This window comes from Stegodyphus dumicola, chromosome 11 (genome assembly GCF_044657685.1).
Source record: "Stegodyphus dumicola isolate Sdum_Otavi_A_Nest chromosome 11, ASM4465768v1".
NCBI classification, from domain to species: domain Eukaryota; kingdom Metazoa; phylum Arthropoda; class Arachnida; order Araneae; family Eresidae; genus Stegodyphus; species Stegodyphus dumicola.
Window position 1 is genome coordinate 64,389,951 of NC_140778.1, and position 24,928 is coordinate 64,414,878.

At 32.3% G+C, this 24,928-nt stretch overlaps 1 protein-coding gene across 1 annotated transcript in view; it reads left to right on the forward strand.

The window, feature by feature from the left end:
• The window catches only part of LOC118202479 (uncharacterized), a 116,165-nt gene extending 92,706 nt beyond the window's left edge, over positions 1-23,459 (forward strand). Inside the window, 7 exon segments of the mRNA XM_085826759.1 lie at positions 1,640-1,762; positions 8,388-8,473; positions 18,054-18,274; positions 19,124-19,342; positions 19,465-19,573; positions 19,704-19,802; positions 23,347-23,459. Coding sequence (XP_085682885.1) covers positions 1,640-1,762; positions 8,388-8,473; positions 18,054-18,274; positions 19,124-19,342; positions 19,465-19,573; positions 19,704-19,802; positions 23,347-23,437 — 948 coding nt within the window. The 3' untranslated portion in view covers positions 23,438-23,459.
• The last annotated feature ends 1,469 nt before the right edge of the window (positions 23,460-24,928 follow it).

Consider the following 24,928-nt stretch of genomic DNA (forward strand, 5'->3'; position numbering starts at 1 on the left):
CTAATGTTACCATCATTAGGAAAGGTGTAGCTGAACAGTTTAAAGATAAACTTATTTGGATGCCATCCTGTGCTACCCTTCAGACTGCGTCTGGTGATAAGATCGACATAGCTGGGAAGTTAAACGTGAACATCATGTTTGGAAGTGCTGCCTACCATCATACGGCTTATGTGGCGGATATTACAGATCCATGCATACTCGGATTGGACTTTCTATGGAAATATAATTTGTCCTTAGACTTAAAAAACAATAAGCTGTTCTCAGCATCTGAAGACATGACGATCCATCTTCAAAAGGAATCATCGCCTGGAAACGCCGACGTCTCATGTGAAAGATCCAGCTCGGGAAGCTGCCGAAATCATACTAGGGTGGAAAAGAAACGCAAGACTACCAACTGTTCTCCATCCCAGGTGCTCTTCGGTCGAGACCCTCATCTGCCTTGTGACCGCCTGTTTGGTGTCCGTACGGTTGCACCTTCATTGCCTAAGGAATACATCCAAGATGTCCAGGCCCGGTTTGAAGAGATGCACCGGTCCGCACGAAAGCGAGTCAACTTGGCGACAGAGAAAGTGAAGACCAGATACAACACAAGAGCTACTGAACATCAATTCAATGAAGGAGACAAGGTGTGGTTGTGGAACCCAATTCGACGAAAAGGAGTCAGACCTGAATTACAGTCACCTTGGGATGGTTCGCATACAGTGCTGAACAGACTGAATGACGTCGTGATTCGGATCCGTAAGTCTTCGAACTCTAAGCCTAAAGTTGTTCATTACGACAGGTTAGCTCATTACTATGGCTATTTATAATGTAAATAATTGTAAATAGTATAAGACCATGGTCCTTTTTGTTTTTAAATGTGTATTTGATTTGATTTGTATTTAGTATTTGATTTGTATTTGATATCATTTGATTTGTTTTATTTATTGCATTTATTGTTCATGTTGTTTATTATTATAATGTAATGCTTATTAATGCATTTATGCCACAGTTGTAAGTTTAGCTTCCTGTCCAGGGATTGTACTGCCCGGGACATGCAGTCCTTGGGAAGGGGGCAGTGTTACGAATTTGGTATTTAAAAAGCTAATGTTAGTTCAATTATAAATTAAATGGTTTTATTTCCCGCGCAGTGCAGCGCGTGATGAATATTAAAAGAAAGCTAAGCCGGAAAAATTGAAAATACAAGAGCACGTGCATTTAACATTAAATAAATAAATATGTCTTTTTGATTTCGAGAAAGTACCAGAAAATTCTCTCATGCGATTTAAAAATCTTATAAAAGGAGGAAAACCTCTCAGTTTGTAGTAGTTGCTTAGTTTGTTGTTGTTTAGAAAACTGCTCTTGTTGATTGTAGCGAATTCGCGGATTAGCTTTCTTTAGCTGTTTTGAATTACGTTCTATTGAACATTTGAGTAGTTAAAAGATAACTACTGTGAGATATTGTAATACTGCATGATAATTTGAGAAAATTTAAGCATTTTTGTTGTGATAATAATAAATTTTTGTTCATTTTTCATCGGACTTGTGCATTCATTTCATAACGAACCCGTACGCATGCAACAATATGTATGTGTGTGTATATGTAGGATTTCTTTTATTTGTTGTTTGAATATTACTAAATCTTCTTTCTGTTCCACAGCATGAAAAAGGGCGGGGTTTGATCGAAGAAAATGAAATCTATGCAAACACACTAGCAGGTGTACGGATAACAACTGGAAGTATTCCAGTTTTACGACGTAATAGAATTCATAGTGGAAAGCAGGTATGTTATGAAATTATAATTCATATAAGTTTTATATCATTTTTTCTGTAGTGGTCAGCATTAGCGAACATCAAACTTATATTTTGCTTACGAGTTTACATACAAGTTTCAATCATTGGATAACAATGAAAGCAAGGTAAAAGCTCTCCAAAAGACAGCATTAGAGTTGTGTGTGCAAATATTTTAAAAAGGGGGGAGAAAAAGAGAGGGAAAAAAATTGTTAAACTTATATAATATTCTTATATGTCTCAAGGTTGATGTGGTTGTTAAAAGTCGTTAATTTAGCCCAAATTTGCAAAGGTCCTTAATGATAAATGTCTATTATTTCCATCTTTTTCTGTGACTGCCATTCTGGAATATCAGTTAACATTTTATGTGAACATGAAATTCAAATGAGTTAGCTTGTAATGAGCCATTGTAAACTAAAGTTGTAAACAATGATGAAGTTGGCCACTTCCAGAACGAAACCTTTGATTAGTGACCTGATTAGTTGTTTGCCTAGCCTTTCAAAATAGGTGTCAGTTAGAATACTGTGTGTCTACATTTGGAGTTGGGAGAATTGAAAATTTTTTAGAATTCAATTTTGATCATACAGTTATGCTTCAAATTAACTGTGACAAACTTTCAGAAAGGGAGGAGGATAAATTTTGAAAAGATCAAGCTTCAGCCCACTGTTATCTGTGAATCTGGAATTTCTTAAAGGGTTTAGACCATAAATTACTCCAATCAGCAAAGGGTCCATGTCAGTGAAAGAAAAACCGGAGGGTGTGCATGAGATGTAAATAGGGGCCCACAGGACTGGGTCCCATTTAAGCAGATTATCACCAAAATATATATGGTCTGTAAATGCAATCATGCATCTAACAAAAATTTTACCTATGAGCTTTCATAATACTTATACAGTACAAAGTCCATAATCCGGACTCGTCGGGACTTGTTAATTCCATATTAGGGGTAATTCCGTATTAAGGGTTTTCTCAGATTATAGATCATCAATTTAAATCTGGTAAGATGGCATGCAGAAATTATACAATTAAAAATATGAAACCGTAATTTATGAAATAAAGAGCAATTATGATCTAAAGGGTATCAAAATGTACACAAAAAAAAGCTTAATGCTTATTTGTTTACTTTATTAAACATTTCTTTCAATGTAAGTTGTTTAAGTTGCTTCGTTTGTGCTAAACGCTCATGCGTAAAGCATACGAAAAAAAAGTTTCTGGCTTTGAGGTCCAGATTATAGATCATTTCTGATAATGGACATCCGGATTGCAGACTTTGTACTGTATTATAAATTAACTAATTGCATGTTAATTAAGTATATTTTATAAGCATATATAAATGATAGGGGTTTCAGAGAGTAATGTCATTTTTGCGCATGTCGACAACAACATGCTACAGGCAGAAGTGGAAGCAAATCCATGTCAAGCAATCGAGGAACTGTCAAACACTCTTAACCTACCTTGGTCGACCATCCAAGAACATTTAAAGCAGAATGGAAAAATAAGCAAAGCAGGTGTTTGAGTCCTCCATAATCTATCCGAAAAGAACAAAGACAACCTATCCATCACATGCAATGTATTGCTTCAACGGCACTATACAGAACAGTTTTTTGATCGTTTGATTAGACAGAAAAATAAGTCATATGATAATACAAAACTCAAAAGGCAGTTTTAATAGGGGTTACAAAGGGTTTATATCCCAAAAAGGTGCTTCTGGGTGTTTGGTGGAGTATTCGTGGAATTGTTCATTTTGAATTGCTGAAAACTGGAAAAACTGTTAACGTAGACCTTTATTGTGAACAATTGGATCTAGTGAACCAACCTTTAATCGAAAAATATCTGGCAATTGTCAGTGGAAAAGGCGTCATTCTGCAACACGACAATGCAAAAAGGCACTGTGCAAGACAAACGCTGGAAAAATATAATGAATTGGGATGGGAGGTACTGCCTCACCCACCATATTTGCCCGATATCGCTCCCTCGGATTTCCATTTATTCCGATCCCTACAACATTTTCTTAGTGACAAAAAAGTTGAAAGTTTGGATGACGTCCAAAATTCCATCTCGAGATATTTTACTCAAAAACCGATTGAGTTTTATCGGTCTGAGATTGAAATCTGCATACTGGATGGCAAAAGCTTGGTAATAATGAGGGTGATTATATTATTGATTAAAAATAAAAACTTGTTACAAATTTATTCGTTTGAATTTAATTTAAGAAAGCGACATCACTTTCCGGTCCCCCTATTAGGTACCTATTTGCTTTGTGATCATGGTACTTCATAAACTTATACATTTGATACTGGTAACAGTGCTTGCCCAGACATTTACCAGAGCTTTACATGAATGGCGAGACTTCTACCACATGTGCTTGCATGGACTTATTTAGTTCATCACTTATAAATGCGTGCATCTAAGTCATATCATCTGCATTTTTTATTATTATTATTATTATTATTATTATTTTGAGAAGAAAAAATAAGCAAATATTTTCAAATATATAAATATATGGTTAGGTGCATACAAGTTAAAGATAATCAAAGTGAAGGAGCCTTCCTTGAACTCCAAGAAATATTAGCAATTTTTTTAATATATATGTAAAATATTCTTTTTGTAGTTCCTGTGATTGCTTAGAGATGTCGATCATGTTTACAATCCTGTGTAATTTTAAAAATTAAAGTGGATATGTATAAAAATAGCAGCAAAGAGAACACTATGCCTTGTTTATGTTTTGTGGTAAATGAAGAATCCCTCTTTGAAAATCAATATCATATTTTGCATTATAAACAAGTATAACCCAATTTTGCTTGAGCAAATAGTGACATTTTCCTTTTGAATGGATTAAAACATTTTGTGGTGGCCATCAAGTGGGAATTTTAATTTTTTATTGCTTTTGTTATGACCTAGTAAATATAATGCCACAACTTGCAAAACACTTCATATATCGAACTCAAAATTGAAATAATTTTTTACATTGAGAATCATTTTTAAATTGCTATGTCTTATCATATTTAACCTCTTCACCATCTAAAAAATTCAACTATTTGCTTTCCCGCCCTCAAAGATAGTTTTTGTATCTGAAACTGTTCTTGCAAATGTTTTTTCCCCCCTTTCACCTGTTGTCAAGAATTAGAAACCTGCCTGTTTGTTACACTAAAGGATGTTGAACATTATGCCCATACCCAGGAGAAAAAAATTCTTTTGTGTTAGTCTTTTATCTGGTAATTAATAAAGGCAGTTCCCTAAAGGCATACTTTCAAATTAGCAATAGTTCCTCTGCAGTGCCTGCTGCAAGGAAGTTGGAAGTGCATCCCATTTTTATTTGAACCTCTTTTTGTGTGATCCTGATACAACCCTCTTATGGGGAAGGTGACCAGTTTAGCCATCAGTCATCTCTTTTAATTTTTATTGCATTCTGGGAAGTTTGAAAACAGAAAGTGATGAGCATATGTTGGGGAAAACCATCGAGGAAACATTTAACCATGAGGAATGTGTGTTGTTACTGATGCCTGAAGGTAGTTTTCAAATTGATGAGTCTGCCTTGGGGGAAATAATGAAATGGTTAAATAGCTTCATTTTTGGTACTGATACAGGTAACTGATACTAAATATGAGTGAAGCTAAAAGGAAATTTAGGTAGTACAGCATTAATTTTGGCTGCAAATTTGGCTTCATTTTGTCATTGTAGTAAAAACACCTACCCGTATGCCTCTTATGGAACAAAATGTTAAGCAATAATTCTATAAAGCTATCTAAGCTGGAGGATCATGTGAAAAGGTGTCAGCCTGATAAAACTGGTAAAGATTTGAAATACTTTAAAACACTGAAAGGAAAACTTCAGAAGAGTCTCAAAGTGGACTTTATGTTCATTTGGATGTCAAAAAGACAAGATGATGGTTTGCAGGGATATTACAGTATCTTGCATATTATAGCAAAATCAGGAAAACTGCAAACTATCTGATAAAAGTTAATTTTACCATCCATCAGAGAGGTTTTAAAAATTGTTCTGCACATACCCTGCCATGTGATAAATTCGAGAAAATTCCCTTGAGTGACATCACAGTCCAAAGACATATTGATGTAATGAATAATGATGGTCAAAGCTTCTTGTATAATTAGTTGAAAAAAACCTATTTTTCCATGCATTCGGATGAGTACTTTATCTGGTAATGATGCACTATTTTAGGCATAATTTCATTATGTTATGGAATAAGAAATCCAAGAACTGCTCATTACAAGAAATGTGGAAACAGTCATCAAAGGCGAATCATTATTTGACATTTTAGAGATTATTTCATAGAAAAAGCTATCCCTTTATCAGACATAATGTTAGCAGCAGATGGTTGGAGAACCTGCCATGTATGGACACTATGATGGTATTATAAGCCATTTAAAACAAAATATACATGTGATATTTACATCGTCCATCAACAACATTTAGTGACTAGAAATCTAATTGGCAAACAGCATCAATCTTTTTAGTTCAGCCTAAATGCAGTAGGCAAAATTCGGAGTAATGTGTTGAATTCCATGTTATTTGTGCAGTTGTGTGCAGAAAATAATGAGAACTTTTGTCAGTACTAAAACTATGATGTAAATTTATTAACAATTAAACTTAATTGGAATATATTGACAATAAAGCTTTAAAGTTCTAATTTGAATCGTAATACAACCCCTTGAGTGCATCTATACTGCATCATTCATGTCTCCCCCCGAATATGCCACATCTGACATTTGGCTGTATTTTTCTATCGTTTAAAATGTTAGTTGCATATACAAAATTGTAGGTTGCATTTTGCTCCCCCATATTATGTTAATTAAGCAAAAATATATTTCTGAAAAAATTTTCCTGTTCAAAATGAAAATTATGTCCTAGCCAACAAACCAGCTGTGATTTTTCCTCGAGTTATGGCATATGTAACAATTTCTTCGGTCTTGACTAAAAAGTAATTGGTTTCATCTCCTCTAGCTAACTCTCAACTAAAGTCTATATATGTACCAACAAAAATATTGTACAATAAACCTTCGTTAATACCAATTCCAAAAGAGCAAAAAACAAGGGTTTATTTTAAAAAAATTCATGTTAACTGGGGCTCAAATTTTATTTTGGGAATAGTTTTTCTACACATCAACCATTAACAGTATTTTGGTACATACTTATCACGGTATATTATGTATGTTGTAAAAGAAAACAGTACAATGCTATGTTTGTTAATGTATTGTAACCTGAAAGAAAAAGAGCTTATCACTCATTTCCTGGTGAAAATTTCCTGTATGCAGATGGGAACGAAAATGTATGTTTACTTCACAGCTAACTGTAGTCATGACTTCTGTAAAATTAACGATCACTTTAGATGTAGCAGCAAAATATCATAGTGTCCAAAGCATGTAACAATTACTGGAAGGGAGAGTGGTACTGACCTTCTCTCTTTTTTCTGACACATTTGCAATAAGACCTCTTAGTTAAAGCAATAATCTGAATCTTGCTTGTTGCATTTCGGGAGTGAATTATTACATTATTTAAGTTGAAAACTTTGAAAGTTTTTGCTAATTGAAAAAATCTAACAATACAGTAGACTAAAGAAAACGGTTTGTAATTCATGCTAACTGAAATTCACATTAACTTCTAACAATTCTTGTAAGATTATGTACATTGTTGTTGGAACCAAAATTCGTGTTAATCGAGTTAAGTGAGTTTGTGTTAATGGGAGTATATATATATTAAAATGCATTATGCTATTTCATAAACTTTCTGGAGTCTCAGTTATTGAAATTAGTAAAAAAATATGATTAGCAACTTCTCTGCATTCTAAATGCATGCAGTTTTTTAGAATAACAAAGTTTTAATTAAAACACAGTGAAAAATGTAAATTTTTCTTAAAAGGTTTAGTGTTGAAAATATTATCGAATAAGTAGATGCTTTAGCTACAGATGGTAAAGAGACTATCAGTTTTTAAGTAAATAGATCATCAGTATCAGTTTATTAAGTATCAGTTATAAGTAGATAGATTTAGATAAGTAGTTAAAGAGAAAAAAAGTTATAAACATACAAAAATTTCCAAAAAGTTTTCGTATTAACAAATATTTTGTAGCAATATGGATATTTTAAATCTTTTAATATGTAACAGTTGTTCTGTCTTTTTAAATCAACGTACTGAATTGTATGTGTAATTGTCTGTTACTTTAAATTGTGATTTTAATAGTGCATTTTTATTAACAAATGTTTTTTAAAAAGGAAAAGAAATTTCTAATTGTGACTGTAAATTTTCTTTAAAATGCATGTGATGTTTAAAAGTGTAAAATATAAATGTTTTTCAAGAAATTATGTAATGGTAATTTATTTATTACTTCTAAGGAATTTGTTTTAGGGTTGTGTTAAATATTAGCGTTTACTGGTAATGCATCCTGATACTTAGTTTAATTACTAAAATAGTATTACAAGGCTAAAAAGTCATTTTTCCTATTTCGTATATAGTGCCAACTAGTGCTTAATATTTTCTTTTCCTCAAAATTCATGGACCTTAAAAAGTCCTTAATTTTTACTTGGAGAAATATGCCATGTTAAATATAAACCCTGAGCCATGCTAAATATCAAAATCTATTAAAAGATTCTTTTTTTGATAGGTTGGAGTTTCTTTTTATGGTAATGGCCATGGCAGATTAGAAAATAATGATATTTTCAATCATATGCATTCTGGAGTAGAAATAAGGTGAGATATTAGAGCAGTTGGTAAAAATACATGTGTAATGGAGCACCGTTTATACGTCTCTCAGGGAACCATTCATGAATGACGTGTAAATGAGAAAGACGTGCAAGAGAAATTTTAATTTACAATGTGAAATTACAATATATATATGATACTTTATATATATATATTATTTGCACAGTTTTGATACTACTAACCTGTTACTCTTGTTACACAATTTTATTTTTGTACTTTTTGTTTGTTTAAAATATTAACTGTTTTCAAATTTAAAATTAATACTTTAAATATTTAATTAATATTTATATTTTAAACATATTTTATAATTTGTACTGTAAAAATGATAATTATACAAATTAATATTTTTAAAATTATAATGCAAATTTTTGTATGTAGTTGGCTAAAATTTGGAGGAGTCATACCTTTATTTGAATTACCATCTTAAATAAGTATAAGTTTTTTCCTAAACATTTCTAAAGCAAAATTTAACTTTTTTAAGAAAAAGTCTTTAATTGTCATCTGACGTGTCTTTTGATTCTGAATCTTAAAGCACTATGAATAGATTCAGTTCTTGATATGTTTTCTCACGTGTATTATTACACACAAATAAATTTCTGGGTTGGGTGTGTCATTACAGTAGGTAGCATGTTGAAAAGAAGGTGGCTTTTTTTTTTTTTTTTTTTTTTTTTTTTCCCATTTTCTTTTTCATACCAGCTACTTAAATGTTCATCTGGTAAAATGCTTTCAATCAGTTCTTCAACTGTGCATATGTCTAGTGTCATTACATTGGCATCACAGTTTATGTATTCCTTGATTGTAATGTGTAATCCCAGTAGTTTCCAATCTTCTTCATCTATAATCAATGTTTCCTCATTATTTTTATATTCAATACTTTCACATCACTCTGATTTCAAAAATCTCTCTTTATGAAGAAGTTTTTAATTGTTTGTTGTTTTTCTTGACTTCAGGCAAGTAAAATCATAATCATAGCTGAAGAATATTTAAATTTTTTATGTTTTTCCTGTGGTTATATTTTGAAGGACTATTTGAATTAATTTTTGCTTTTGCAACATTTTACAATTCTTAATACACCCCGATCTAAAGGTTGTACTATGCTGGCACGATTTGCTGGGAAGAAAACAACTTTCACATTTTGCAAGAAATCTGTCATTTGAGAATGGGCGGTACAATGATCCATAAAAAGCAATTTTTGCGGTTTTATCTCCTCATAGATTTCTCCATTTCCTTTTCTGTAAAAATGTCCATAGTCATCCATGCATTATATTCTGTTTATTTATAAATATTGCATATTTATTTGCATTATATTCTAATGGCAGAGTTTAAACATGTTTGAAGCACCTTGTTTTTTTTTTTTTTTTTTTTTTTTTTTTTTTTTTTTTTTTTTTTTATTATTATTATTATTATTATTATTATTATTATTATTTATTTATTTATTTTTTACTCTCCTATAACTAAAGGAGTTATTTTCTCTGTACTTTCAGCATTTGCACACAGTTAAACAGTGAGACACTTTTTACTTTGTTTAGTTCCTTGACACTAGTCACCTTTGAAGGTTAGGGTCCTTACCAGCATAAGTTTAAAGAAAAGAACAGCCATTAAAGGTTGTTCAGCATAAGTTTAAAGAAAAGAACAACCATTAAAATATCATATTAAAAATATCTTGTAATTCATTTTTTGTTCATTATCATATTTTGGTGTATAATTCTTGAACCATTCTTTAACTCATTCAGCAGAGACACTTTTTGATCGTCCATCTATTATGTGACATCAAATTCCATGCCGCAATTTAAATTTATGCAGTCATCAATTTAAAAGCAAGCTTACTTCACATTCAATCAAAGTACTATTTCTTTTGGCTTCTTGATTAACATGGGTCATTCACTGGAATATTGGATGCATGACATATCCAGTATTCCAGTGATATATGCATAAAATGCAATTTTTATGCATAATTGCATAAATTATTTAAGCAAAATGTCTTTGACCTATGAATTTCCCATCTTGTTAATATGTAATTTCTTTAAAGTGGACTGTCTATAAATCTCTATGCTTCAACTTTTTTTTTTTTTTTTTGTAAAGAACCTGTTGCATCAGGTTCTTCTATTTACAATAAAATTAATGTAAAATTCCTTACCTGCTGCATCTTCAGTGTTCACGACGCCAGGCTTCTAATAATCACGTTTTCAGTAAGAGTTTCTATTACTGCTAACAAGCCATCTTGTCTTTTAATTATTTATTGAAATAAAAAGCTAATATACACTATTTACAAGGTAGGTGATAATTATTTTAAGACAGTACATTTTTAGTTCTGAGTTTTTACGCTCCTCAGAGCGGTTCCAATCTCGACTGGTTCTCGGAACTTAATTACAGCAAAAATAAAGGAAGAGATGCCCGCCACCTAGTGGCAAGAATGTGACATCCTCCCACCTTTTGATTTTACCTTGATAAGATGGGAAAATGAAAACAAAATTTATGAATAATCAAACAAAAATTCAAGTACAACTTTCACAAATATGAAAAGTAACTAATGCTCTAAAATTAATACTTACAAAGAAGGATTACACATCTAAACATTTTCTGCATTACATTCATACCATATCCAGATAACATGTTCCAATTGACTACTGTTAGGACAATTAAATTTCTAAAATACTGAAAAGAAACAAAAATTAGTATAGCAATTTAAAAATATGTAACAGGTTTTACAGTTTTACGTCCATATCTAGTTTGATAGTTCATATCACTGTTACACTTATCGGCAGAGTTTTTTCTGTTCATGGTGAAGTCACTAAACAAGTTAGGTCTATCAAGTTCGAGAGGATAAATACGTTTCACAGGTCTTAGGAGTTCACCCGTTGCAGTTGATAAGATGGGAAAATGAAAACAAAATTTATGAATAATCAAACAAAAATTCAAGTACAACTTTCACAAATATGAAAAGTAACTAATGCTCTAAAATTAATACTTACAAAGAAGGATTACACATCTAAACATTTTCTGCATTACATTCATACCATATCCAGATAACATGTTCCAATTGACTACTGTTAGGACAATTAAATTTCTAAAATACTGAAAAGAAACAAAAATTAGTATAGCAATTTAAAAATATGTAACAGGTTTTACAGTTTTACGTCCATATCTAGTTTGATAGTTCATATCACTGTTACACTTATCGGCAGAGTTTTTTCTGTTCATGGTGAAGTCACTAAACAAGTTAGGTCTATCAAGTTCGAGAGGATAAATACGTTTCACAGGTCTTAGGAGTTCACCCGTTGCAGTTTTCACTTTGACAACACGTACTTCGTTGTCTTTCCCAGGATATAGTTCTACAACACGACCTATTGGCCAATCTATTCTCTTCTTGTTGTCGCTGCCGACAAACACCAAGTCATTTTTGTTGATAGTCCGAGTAGATCGTTTAGATGGTTTTTGCACTAGGATAGCTAAATATTCATCACGAAATCTTTTGCGAAAATGTTTTCTTAAGTTCTGCAAGAACTTGTATCTTTTTGTCAGATTAATGGTATCCAAGTAGTCTAAGTCAGGCACTCCGACGTCGTGCACATCTTGTAGAAACATTGAAGGAGTTAGTGCCGTAAGATCATTTGGATCTTTTGAAAGGTACGTAAGGGGTCTTGAGTTGATTACTGATTCGATATCACAAAGTATAGTCAACATTTCCTCGTAAGAGACACAGGACTTGCCGAGAACATTTTCAACATCTTCTTCACTGTTTGTACCAACCTCTCCCACCAACCGCCCCACCATGAAGCAGTTGGGGGATTAAACTTCCACTGTATTCTCATACTAGTTGAAAGACATTCTATTTCTTTCCAATCTATCGATCTTAACAGATTTTCAGTTCCAACGAAATTAGTGCCATTGTCGCTGTAAATAATACCTGGACGACCTCTTCTGGCAATAAATCTCCTTAATCCCAAGATGAACGCATTTGTTGATAAACTTTCTATCAGCTCAAGATGTATCGCGCGATAGACCGCGAAAGTAAAGAGCAAGATCCATTCCTTTTTTCCTTTTCGTAAATAAAGAGGACCGGCTACATCGACTCCGGTCACTTCAAACACCAGAGCATCTCGAATTTGATCTTCAGGAAGAGGTGCTGGAACAGTCTCTATATTCTTTGCACTATATCTTCTACAGCGAACACACTTCATAAGAACTTTACATACTGTTTTTCTTCCTCTCAGGACCCAGAATTTCTGTCGAATATTGGCTAGTACGAATTGCACACCAGCGTGGGATAGTCGCAAATGGTAATCTAAAATTAACCTATGAACTAAGTCATGATTTGAGGGCAATACAATTGGACAGAGAAAATTTTCTTCTTCCTCTCTTCTAGTAATCTTGGTCTTTAACCGAATAAGGCCATCTGAGTCAAAAAAGGTACAAAGGTTGCTAACTTTAAGTTCTTTGCCAAATGCTTCTATTTGTATTATCTTGCATATTTTCTTTTCTACAGTTTCTATTTCAGGGACTGTGAGTTCTCCTGATTGTTTAGAATCTGGTCTTCTGCAGTTGTTGATAAATCTGCATATCCAAGCAGTTATTCTTAACATTTTATGGTAAGATGAATATTTCTCAAAAAAATGTTCTACCCTTTGCGTATTTAGTGCAGAAATGACTGATTTCCTTTTTTCTGAATTCACTATTTCCATGTCCGGTATTTCCCTTTGTCTAGGCCATTCTTCCTGATTTTTCTTCAGCCAGTCGGGGCCCTCCCACCATCTAACTGCTAAAAGTTGTTTAGCGGTGCAACCTCTTGATGGGAGGTCAGCTGGATTTTTTGTTCCAGCAATATGCTTCCACGTTTTTGGATCTGTGAGTTTTCTAATCTCCCTGACTCTGTTTTCCACAAAGACAGCCCAGACAATCTCTTCCCTTTGAATCCATGTCAAAACTGTTGTAGAATCCGTCCAAAAATGCGTTTCCACATTTTGCCATTGTAAACCATTTAAAACAGAAGAGCATAGTCTGGCACCTATCGTGGCAGCTATCAATTCCAGACGAGGGATCGTAATAGATTTCACGGGAGCTACCCTAGACTTCGATGCCAACAGATGAACTTCAACTCCAGAATTCATCACAGTTCTCAAGAAAACTGCAGCAGCATACGCATTACTACTGGCATCACAGAATGTGTGAATGCTGCAGAACTTCCTATTGTCCTTGCTGGAATGTATCCAACGTAGGAGGGATATTTCTTTTAAGAGAAAAAGGCTTTTATACCAATTCACAAAATTTTGTTTTGTACTCTCGTTGACTTCAGTATCCCAAGAAATTCCTGTTTCCCATAGGTTCTGCAACAATACTTTAGGATACAAGAGAACAGGACTCACAATACCAATAGGATCAAATATTTTGTGTGCTACAGCGAGAATTGTTCTCTTCGTTATTATACCCATTTCAAAATCTTCTAGCCAATTCAGATTCAAAGTTAAATTATCTTTCTGAGAGTTCAATAACAGACCCAATACGGGTGAAATAGTTTCCTGTTTCAAGTTATCTCCGTTATGTAACCAACCTCGAAGATTAAACTTTCCTTCATACATTATTTCTCGAGATTTTTCTATAAACTGGATCATCTCGGATTCTTTGTCAAAACTGGCAACAACGTTATCTACGTAGAAGCTACGCAAGAGTCTAACTATCATCTCCGTATCATATGAAGAATTTTTCATGTACTTTTGTAGATGGAATTCTATAACAGCTGTCAAAAGGAAAGGACTACTCTTAACCCCAAATACTACTCTAGTATGATGAAATATTTTCGTTTTCCTTTCTTCCACATCATTCCACCAGAAAAACCGAAGCCAGTCTCTATCTTGAGGCCTTACACTGATCTGTAAGAAAGCCTTTTCAATGTCTGCTATAGCAGCAAACTTGCCTTCCCGAAATCTCAACAAAAGAGAAGGAATTAGTTCTATCAAATTTGGTCCACACTCCAAACACTGATTTAGAGAAGGAGACGATTGTTTCCTCGCAGACGCATCAAACACCTGTCAAATTGGTGTTGAGCTATTTTCTTTGATCACCGGCCTATGCAGTAAATAATGTCCATAGTCAACCGCAATATTTTCTTTAACTTCTTCGATCACTCCTAAGTTACACCAGTCATTAAAAACTGCATTGTATGAAAAAAATAAATTTTGAGATAAAAGTTTCTGGGTGGTAGATTGTAGACGTTTCAACGCTAAATCCTTGTGGGTGGAGAGTGGTACGATTCTCCGCCCACGGAAGTGCGACTTCATAACACCCCTCTTCGTTTAGAGATACAGAATTTTCGAACTGCAATTTTGCTTGCAAATCCCTTTCCTCTCTAGCCTTCTTTGTAACTGGATCTGTTATTCCGATAACATCAAGCCTCCACAGTTCTGACAGCGTGGCATCAGAAATATGTAAAGATAACGAAACCGTGGAAAAGGAATTTTCTATTTTATAATTGTCAGTGTTCGCTTTCCCCATGACTGTCCACCCAAGTCTTGTACTTACAGCAACTAATCTTCCCCAAGGAAGAACTTCCATTTTACCTGTAAATAAATTTGCAGCAACATCTGCCCCTAACAACTAATGAATCTCTTGGGGGTTCTCCTGAAATAATCTGGAATTTTCAAAAACATCACTGACATAAATTCCTCTTCTTCTAAGTTCCCTAATCCAGTGTATATTTTTGATTTTAGGGACTGAAGAACATATTTTTCTTTCATCCAATACATTGATTTCACAATTATACCGTTTATCTACGCTACCCAATTTTATTCTATAACGTTTATGTTTTTCCGAAACTTCTATGCCACCGAAAAGTCCGTGGGTTACACTTTGTTCACCTAAGCTTCTTAATTGTAACCTTTCTGCTGCATACCTGCTTATGTATGAGTTTTGACTTCCGGTGTCAATTATCGCTCAAACAAACTGGTTATTCCCTCTTCCATATATGCGAACAACTAAAGTTTGCAAATATACTTCTGAACAAGTTATTTTTGTTCTGCAGTTTTGAGCCAAATGGTGTAACTTTAGGCATTTATAGCAAGCACACTTTCTTTTTTAAATGTCCCTTTTTTCTTGTAATCATAAGCCGGAAACGAAACTACAGTCATGAATCTTGTGGAATTGATTACAGAATATGCAGTTCATATTTTCCTCTCTGCATTCGGATTTTGTAAACAAATCTGTAGCGGTCGGAATCTTTGGTTTATTATGTCTGTTTGAGAAACCATTTGCGCTTTTCGTTGCAGGGGGGAAGAAGACCGTCGCCGATCGGATACTTTTTGCTGTTGCGAAACCATTGACCTCGTGCGTTCACGGGATGAAAGTTCTGAGTGTAAAAATGACATTAAATCTTTTATGTTATAATCGGTGCCAACATTTTGTGTTCTATGAAATTCAAGCGTTAATTCTGAAGGCAATAACTTCAAAATCATCGGACACAGCAAAGCGCTGTAAGATTCCGATACAACTTCTAACGCTTCGAGACATCTGATCTGCGTTTGTACTTTATCATACAAGTTACGAAATGTTTTTATGTCATTCGCATTTTTTAATGATTCAATATTCAGCAAATTATTCATGTGCGCATTAATAAGAATGTCTCTCCTTCCAAAACGGTCGTGTAAGATTTGAATTGCTGAATCATAATGTTTTGGCGATAACGGAAGTCCTTGAACGCAGCTAGCAGCTGTTCCTCCTAAATATGCTTTCAGGTAATTAAATTTGTCTACTTTGTTCAATGATTCATTATTATGTATTGAGGACTCAAAACTATTCCAAAAAGTAAGCCATTGACTACTGTTCCCATAAAATACGGGAATCGAAAGTTTTGGTAATTTAACATTAGGTGTATCTTTTATATTTTGCTGTGTGTTCGGTGCATTTAAGTCATGATTAAGTTCCTTAATCCGTTTCTTAAGCCTGAATTTCCATAACGTTATCTTCTCGCGATATTGTTCTGTAATTTCGAATTCATTTTCGAATTCATCTACACTCAGAATTGGTTCAACTTCCACATCGGCATTAGATAGCCTTTCGGTTTTAGCATTAAGCTGTTCTAACAATTCTTCGAGCTCATTAATACTACCTTCAGATTTATTTAATTAACTTTCGATTTTCTTAAATAGTTTTGTAACGACAGTTCTTAAGATACTTCTTTTCTTTTTTAATTTATCTACTTCAGCCATTATCTTTCTTAGATTCAAACATTTACACAAAAAATATACGTCTCATGAAAAACAAATATTTAACTCTTACTTAGAAAACAAAATTATTCTTTTGCTGAATACTTCAAGAACAAGTATTAAAATCTTCAATTTTAATATTCAGCTTTTGAATTCACTTTATTTAGAACTTTTCAAAAAACCTGGCGTCCCTGTTCGGGCGCCATAAAAAATGTTGCATCAGGTTCTTCTATTTACAATAAAATTAATGTAAAATTCCTTACCTGCTGCATCTTCAGTGTTCATGACGCCAGGCTTCTAATAATCACGTTTTCAGTAAGAGTTTCTATTACTGCTAACAAGCCATCTTGTCTTTTAATTATTTATTGAAATAAAAAGCTAATATACACTATTTACAAGTTAGGTGATAATTATTTTAAGACAGTACATTTTTAGTTCTGAGTTTTTACGCTCCTCAGAGCGGTTCCAATCTCGACTGGTTCTCGGAACTTAATTACAGCAAAAGTAAAGGAAGAGATGCCCGCCACCTAGTGGCAAGAATGTGACAGAACCATTTTTAGTGTTGTCACAGGACTATCCAGTTCCTTTGCTAACTCAAATTTCATCAAACTTTTTTTTAGGATTTTTTTTTTAATAAGAATGCCTTTTGCAGTAATTCTGCTACACCTAATTTATTTATGCAGTGTCTTGTTAAGAACGAAAAACTGTGTCTATTTTGTCTTCCAATTATCCCTGCTATTCGTGAACGTGTTTTTACCTCCTGTACCAGGCTGCAGTGTCTCAAGCCTTCGTTTCCATCTCCTATCCCCATTTCTGCGGAAAATAATTGAACAGTGGGACCGTGAAATATAAAACCAATGCCGAAAATGAATCAAAAGTGATGTATAATGAAAGCTATGTGACATATAAAAAATATTTTAGTGTTAAAATAAATAGGACTGAGTTGGAACCAAGGTGAAATTATATATAAATTTAAAAGAAAAGCATGTAAACGGAGCTGTGTTGCATATGAAAACTTCTACTATGTACAAACGTTTTTAGTAAGATTTCTAATTATAATATTTATATTTTACCATTTAGAGAAACACATTTTCGAAAGTAGGATGTGTGTAGTACATTTAAAGAATTAAATATATTAAAATAAAATTAGTCTTCAAAAGCTTAATTTTTTTTTTCTCTTATAATCCTATAATTTATTTTTGAAAGGAATAATAAAGTGTACAGTTAAGTGTTTTTATTCTTAGTTTGTATCTGCTCTTATCTTGATTTATAGACACTTTTCTTGAAGTGTAATCATTTATATTTTTGGTTTATTTTGTTATAGCTTAAAAAAGTAACTATTTTCTGTTTATTCTTTTTATTTTCTACTCAAGGACAGGCAGCAATCCAATAATATGTCAAAATAAAATCTGGGGCTGTCAAAATGGTGGTGTTCTGGTGTATGATAGTGGCTTAGGAATTCTTGAACAAAATGAAATTTTTGACAATACTATGGCTGGAGTTTGTATTAAAACAGATAGTAATCCTACTCTCTGTAGAAACAAGATATATGATGGTCGTGATGGAGGTGTGAGCATCATTAATGGTGGCAAAGGTATTTTTTTTCCCTAAATAGTTTATTAATGAGTGAGTATGTATAGTCATACATTGGTATATTATTCTATAACAGCTGTTGTTTATTATTAAATAAGTGTATTTAAGCTACTTTTAGAGTAAAAGCAGCGAGTTTTATTAATATCACTTGAAGTTTAAAAAAAAAAAATTAGATTGTCAACAGTGCGACCTCCTTCTGAATTATAAACTCGTAGTCCTTGAGTAGTTGTTAAAATCTTTATTTTAATATCTTTCTTGTAAAATGTTTTTGTTATATGAAATGTGCATTTCTTTATATATATATTTTTTCATAATATATGTTATAAATGGGATAAGTTTGTAATGCTATGTAGCTTTCTGTTTTTATTTGAGTATGAATAGAAAAAGTAATTTAATAACATGGAGTTAATTACGCTACAAGTTTTATATAATTATAGAACTTGCAAATTTTATGTAATTGCTGTAGGCATCAAATATGTGAAACTCCGCTGATTGCATGCACTTTGTTGAGAAAGGAGATAAATATAATTGTAATAAAAAATTGTTGAAATATCATCATTAAGTGTATTGCTGAAAATAAATTAATATACTGAAAAGCCCTTCTTTGTAGAAATAAATTTATGAATTTCCTGCCCTGGTGTTTATATTTTTGGTCTAATTTGGAAATATTGATTCAAAGCTTGAAATTGCCCTTTTGTCTTTGGGGGAGGATTAAGAGTTCAGAAATTTATTAAAGTAGCACTATTTGGTTTAAAATTAATTTCTATTAAAATTTTTACAGATTATGTTGTGAAATTGAAGTGTTATACATTTTCTTTAATATAATTTTGGTCTTTATCTTTGTAATTAGGAGTTTTAGAAGATAATGACATATTTCAAAATGCTCAAACTGGTGTTCTAATCAGCACACAAAGTCACCCTATATTGAGGAGAAACAGAATATTTGATGGGCTTGCAGCTGGTGTAGAAATCACTATCAAAGCCACAGCTACTTTAGAATACAATCAAATCTTCAACAATGGATTTGGTGGATTTTGTTTAGCAAGTGGTGTAAATCCTATCCTCAAAGGTAAGTTCTGTAAATCTGCTATATTTTTTTTTTATTTTATTCATTATTTATACTGTTTACTGAAGTTGTTAATTGATAATGTGATATTTTACTTTATTATTCCTTTCAAAAATAAATTTTAGGAAACCGAATATTTGAAAAGCATAGTGCTGTAGAAAAAGCTGTTAATAGTGACCAATGTTTGTATAAAATTTCTTGTTATACAAGTTTATTAAAGCGTTATTTGGACAAGTAAGTATTCATGTACTTTTTTTTAAATTTTTGAATTTGGTTACCTCCTGCTAATATATTTTGAATTTATCTCCATTAGAATATTCCCATAAACTATACCAACATAAATTTTCTTGTCTGAACATTTTAGGTATGAAACTTGTAATACCACAGATAGGAATTCTATTTGTGTAAATTGTATGAAAACTTGCCATGCAGGATATGATGTAGAATTTACAAGGCACAACAGGTATGTCTTTTGCACTTGTCTTGAGTTTAAAATTTTTTATCATATGTAGTTATTAGTTTAATAAGACATCAATAAGTAAGCTAAAATAATAGTTAAATTGATTTAAATATTTATTTAATAAAATTAGTTGCTGATATATTTTACTAATTGTACTGACTGTCTGCTTAATTTTTAATACTGGAAAAAGTTGTTTTTGTTTCAACAAGATATAAATTGTAGTTGGTACCAGCTTTAAAATATAGGCTGCATAGGAAATATAAAAGAGCGTATTAACATGCCGTAAATGCTACTATGAAGTGTTGAAAATAATAACTGTTAAGATGTTTCGCTTTCTTACTTTTATAATATAAATATCATTTTAATACATGTGAGTTTATGAAAATAAGAGACGTACAAATTTAGCTAAAAAAATTGCTTAAATGCAGGTCTTCATGGTGGATCCAAAAAACCCATGTCACTCACAGGGTTAACTGTTTTAAGTTTATTTAGCTGAAAAGACTCAAAATTTGTTTATGTCCTAGGACTGAACACCATCATTTTGATCTAACTGAAGAGTGAATAGGATTCATGATATGTTATTTATTGTCTATTCATCAGGAGAGCTACTCTTGTCATTGTATCGAAGGGTAGGCAATTGCTATAAAAACATGGCATATAAAATTGGGGGGAATCAGATAAAAGTTCTATTTTTATTTTGTTTTTGTCAATTTTAGATTTATAACTCTTGATCGCCCTTTTTTGAAGGGGGTAAAATCTTGTTGTAAATTTTAGAAAACGCTCTTCCAGTTTAAGGAAGGAAACATTAAATTCACAGCTAACCAGCAGTCGCTATTAAATGGGGGAGGAATGCAGTGTAGTTATGAAATACCATACCCTATTTGAAGCCATCTGCTGCTAAAGCTGATGATCGTAATGAAACCAAATCTTATATGCAGATCATAGAAGGAATAAGAAGATAAATTTGGGGAGAATTAGTATCAAAAGTTCCTGACAGCAGAGATTTAATGTTATATCGGAACTGAAAATGGACAGTGCAGGTTTATCCATTGGGTGCCAGATAAGCTGGTCCCTATCAAAATTTCTGGTTATAAATTTTGAGAGTTGAAGATAAAGTTTCATTAAAAAAGTAGTAATTGCTTTCGTGAAAGTAATCCGTGCCTCTCACCTGCACAGCCATGTCCGTATTGTCCATCGATATCTAAGACCGTCCCAGCGCCAAGTAACTATAATGCGCCTATAGATAAAAAAATCAGGCAGATGAATTAGACTACAGATAGTACCTTACCAAATATTTAACGCAACACAAACGTTGTAAATAAATAAGGAAGTCTGGACTGCCGGACAACTAAAACGATAAAATTTATTGTACTGGTTGCAGGATAACGGATAGTAGGGAATAAGGTAAATTATTATTAGTGGTACTAGCGGAGCTACCTGTTCTGAGAATGGGATTTTATAGTATTCATCTTTAAAAGTTTTTTCTATCTTTTTTTAACTATATATATTTAATAAAAGTATTGCTTCCTTTAATCTGGTTACAGTCTCATTTGAATTCCATGGTTGTGTTAATAACAAGATCATCCATTATTGGAATACTAGATATTGGTTTGAAAGAACAAGTTGAAAGTGAAGATGAGTATTGGGTGAAAATTTTGAGAATTTTTGATACCATAAAATTACTTGCTTCTCAAAGATTAGCTTTCCGTGGATCCACTAAGGATATAACCATTCATCATAAAGGAAATTACTTAAGTTATCTTGAGTATTTGGCACATTATGTCTTATTATCCAAACATTTACAGCGATAAACAAATAAAGGAAAATGATCAGTAAGCTATCTATCTCACCAAATATGCAATGAATTCATGGAATTGATGAAAATAAAACTTTTAGAAACTTTCATACAAGAAATTAAAGAAGCCAAATACTTCTCCATTATTGTAGACTCCACCACAGATCCATCAAGACCAACTTACATTTATTAAAAATGTGAATGGCAATACAGTAATTGAGAGATCCTTGGGATTTATTCAGTTAGAGAGGCACGCTGCAGAATATTTAACAGAAATGGTTATAAAGAAATTGAATGAGTTGGGATTAGGTATTGAAAATTTTTGAGGACAAACTTATGATAGTTCTGCAAATATGTCGGTGTGTTACACAGGAATACAGGCAAGAATACAAGAATTGTCACCTAACACTATTTATGTGCCATGTTCAAATCGTTCATTAAATCTTCTAGTTAACCTTGCATGAGAGTCCAGCTTGGAAATAACTGACTATTTTACAATAGTTCAAAGTATTGACACATTCCTAACAGCTTGCCCTCAAAGATGGAATTTACTGCAAAGCTGCAAATATTATGTAAAAAGATTGGTTGAAACTAGATGGTGTGCCCTATTTGAAGCAGTAAATGCTTTGCATAAAAACTACAAGTAATATAGTAGTTAATGCAGTAATTTTTTTTTCCCCCAATTAAGCAATAATACAGAAGAGAAACCTGCAGTTAGAAATGAAGTGAAGGCTCTGCACAATAAAATGGACACCTTTGAAACAGCTCTTTAACATCGATTTGGACAAGGATTTTGGAACAAGTGAATGCAACCAGCAAAACTTTACAACCCCTGTACTTGAAGATATCATTTGGACTAGGACTGTTGACCCTTGTTGCAGAAATAAGAGAACTTTTTAACAAAATCGAGTTAGAAATAAAAGACTTTTTGAAAGTGTACCACCAACATACATTGTAAAGATACAGTTAAAAGAGTAAAGAGGAGAAAAGTACTTTTTGATGAAACAACTGAAAACTAAATCATTTGAGCAGCAAAAGAAAGATTTAGAATTAAAGTATTTAATGTAATATGTGATAATATTACTCAACACCTTTAAAAAAAATATTAAATGTTACGAAGAAGTAACATCAGCGTTTAAATGTTTTTTCAACTTTGGCAAGGAGGAAATCATAATATCAATTGACATTTTATGTGAGAACTATAGCAACGATATTGACGAAACCAAAGAATATTTACAAAACAAAATTATTCATTTTCAAGAATTGTGCAAAAATGTAAACAAAAGCACGATTAATGAAAAATTTGAGGTTGTCCAGACGGTGAAAGCAACTTTTCCGAATATTCTAACTCTATTACAAATAAAATTCAATGATACCCATGTTCTGATGCTTCACACAAATGCTCTTTTTCAGCCCTGAAAAGAATAAAAGTATATGTAAGGTCTAATTTGAGTAAAGAAAACATTGATGCATTTTCACCATTATATATAGAATACAGTGCACTGAAAAAACTTTGTAGTGATACTATCATATATCAATTTGCCAATATTAAGTCACATAAAAGAATGTTATAATTTTTGTTATGTTATATGTTATATCTTAGAATATTATTTTTTTACCTTTTTTAATGTTATATTTTAGATTGTTGTTTTTATTTTTAATGTTTTTTATTAGAATACTGTTTCATTTTTTTATTTTTATGTATGTTTTTACAATAAAATTTAAACATTAAAATTTTGTTTCATTTGTTAGCGGATCCAAGATCCCCTCCTGGTTATGCATGTTCCTAAAATGTATTCGCTGTACCTCCTGCTGTGATAGTTGCTTCACTGCTATTGGTTAGAAGAATAAAGACATATCATAGAGCTTTTTGTGTCATTTGTTTTGTCACATGGTAAAGGTTTCAATACTTGTTAAGCTTCTCGTTCAAAGTAGCATGCGTAGCCCTGTAATAAAAAGCCTTTTATTCGGGGTGTTAGACCTACAGTGGTAATGTTTTAATCCTTTAAAAAATCAGTTATAAAGTAATGGGGTGATTTTTATGTACAACTGAGTTAATTTATATGTTAATATGTATTTATAATTTATGCAATACATACTTGAGAAATACCGGATCATTACAAAGGAAGAAAAATGGGTTATATCCATACTCTATTTTGCTGATGGAGTGTTGGAAGAACAGTATTTAACATAGTTTTTAATGTTTTATCATGATACAACTACATTTTTAAGAACAAGATTACAAAGCTTAGCAAAACATATATGCCTACATTTCTTACTGTCTGTTAAATTAAACATAGCCTTTGAATCTCTCATAATATTATTCTTGTTTTAAAAATGTTGTCAGTTAAATCTATCAGTAACCTTTAACATGCATAAGGTAGTTAGGAATACATTTTTTAGACATACAAACAATGCTTGGATTATCCTAAGTTTTCACTTATATTTTAAAATGCACAATTCCATTTCGATTATCTATTTCGAAGACTATTATCTTTGAAATTATTTTTTTTTAGGTGGGGGTTATCTGGAATTGTGACAAATTGCATTTTGAATGTATCTTAAATTTACCATTAATATTTTAGACTACATTTTGCACCATTTTTTATGTTTTGTAATGATTGCTGCTTTTCCGTTAATGGAAACATAGTGATAAGTTTTTGTGTTTAAAAAAATTAAGTTATTAAATTAAAATGCCAGTGTTTATGATAGCTATATCTTTAAAAAGAGTTATAAGATAAATGGAATTTAGGTTCTTATCACAGATCCACTGAAAAGTCATGAACTCATTGGCAACTTTGAAGACGTTGCAAACTCAATGGTGAGTTAGGACAGGAATGTTTGTTTGCATATATTTAAATTTTTTTCAGTGATGCATTTACTACTGTTTATTGTTTTACATTCTTCTTTTTCCGTTCAAGACACACACAATTCTAAGTTTTTTCATCATTGTTCTCCCTATAAATCTTTCCACTAAAAAAACAATCAGAAAATTGCAGAATTTTGGCACCAGGATCCTCAAATGAGAAAGAAAAGAGATGCATATGATGCTTTTTATAATGTATGCATGCAGAAAGCTACATAGCCAAAGATATCACCAGAGAGAACAGAAACTGAAGTACATAGTCCATCCCAATGCTAAAGTGCTAAAATTTCTATAGGAGGGATCACCACACAGATGAAAATATCTAGAGAAATGCAAAGTTGTCTGGGAGAATGCTACGCGTAGACTTGGGTTGCCACATAAATGCTTTTTAGTGACATGTGTAACCACATAAATTCTTCTTGGCAACATGGTGTAGACCATCAATACTTTTTTGTAGCATTTTGGTGA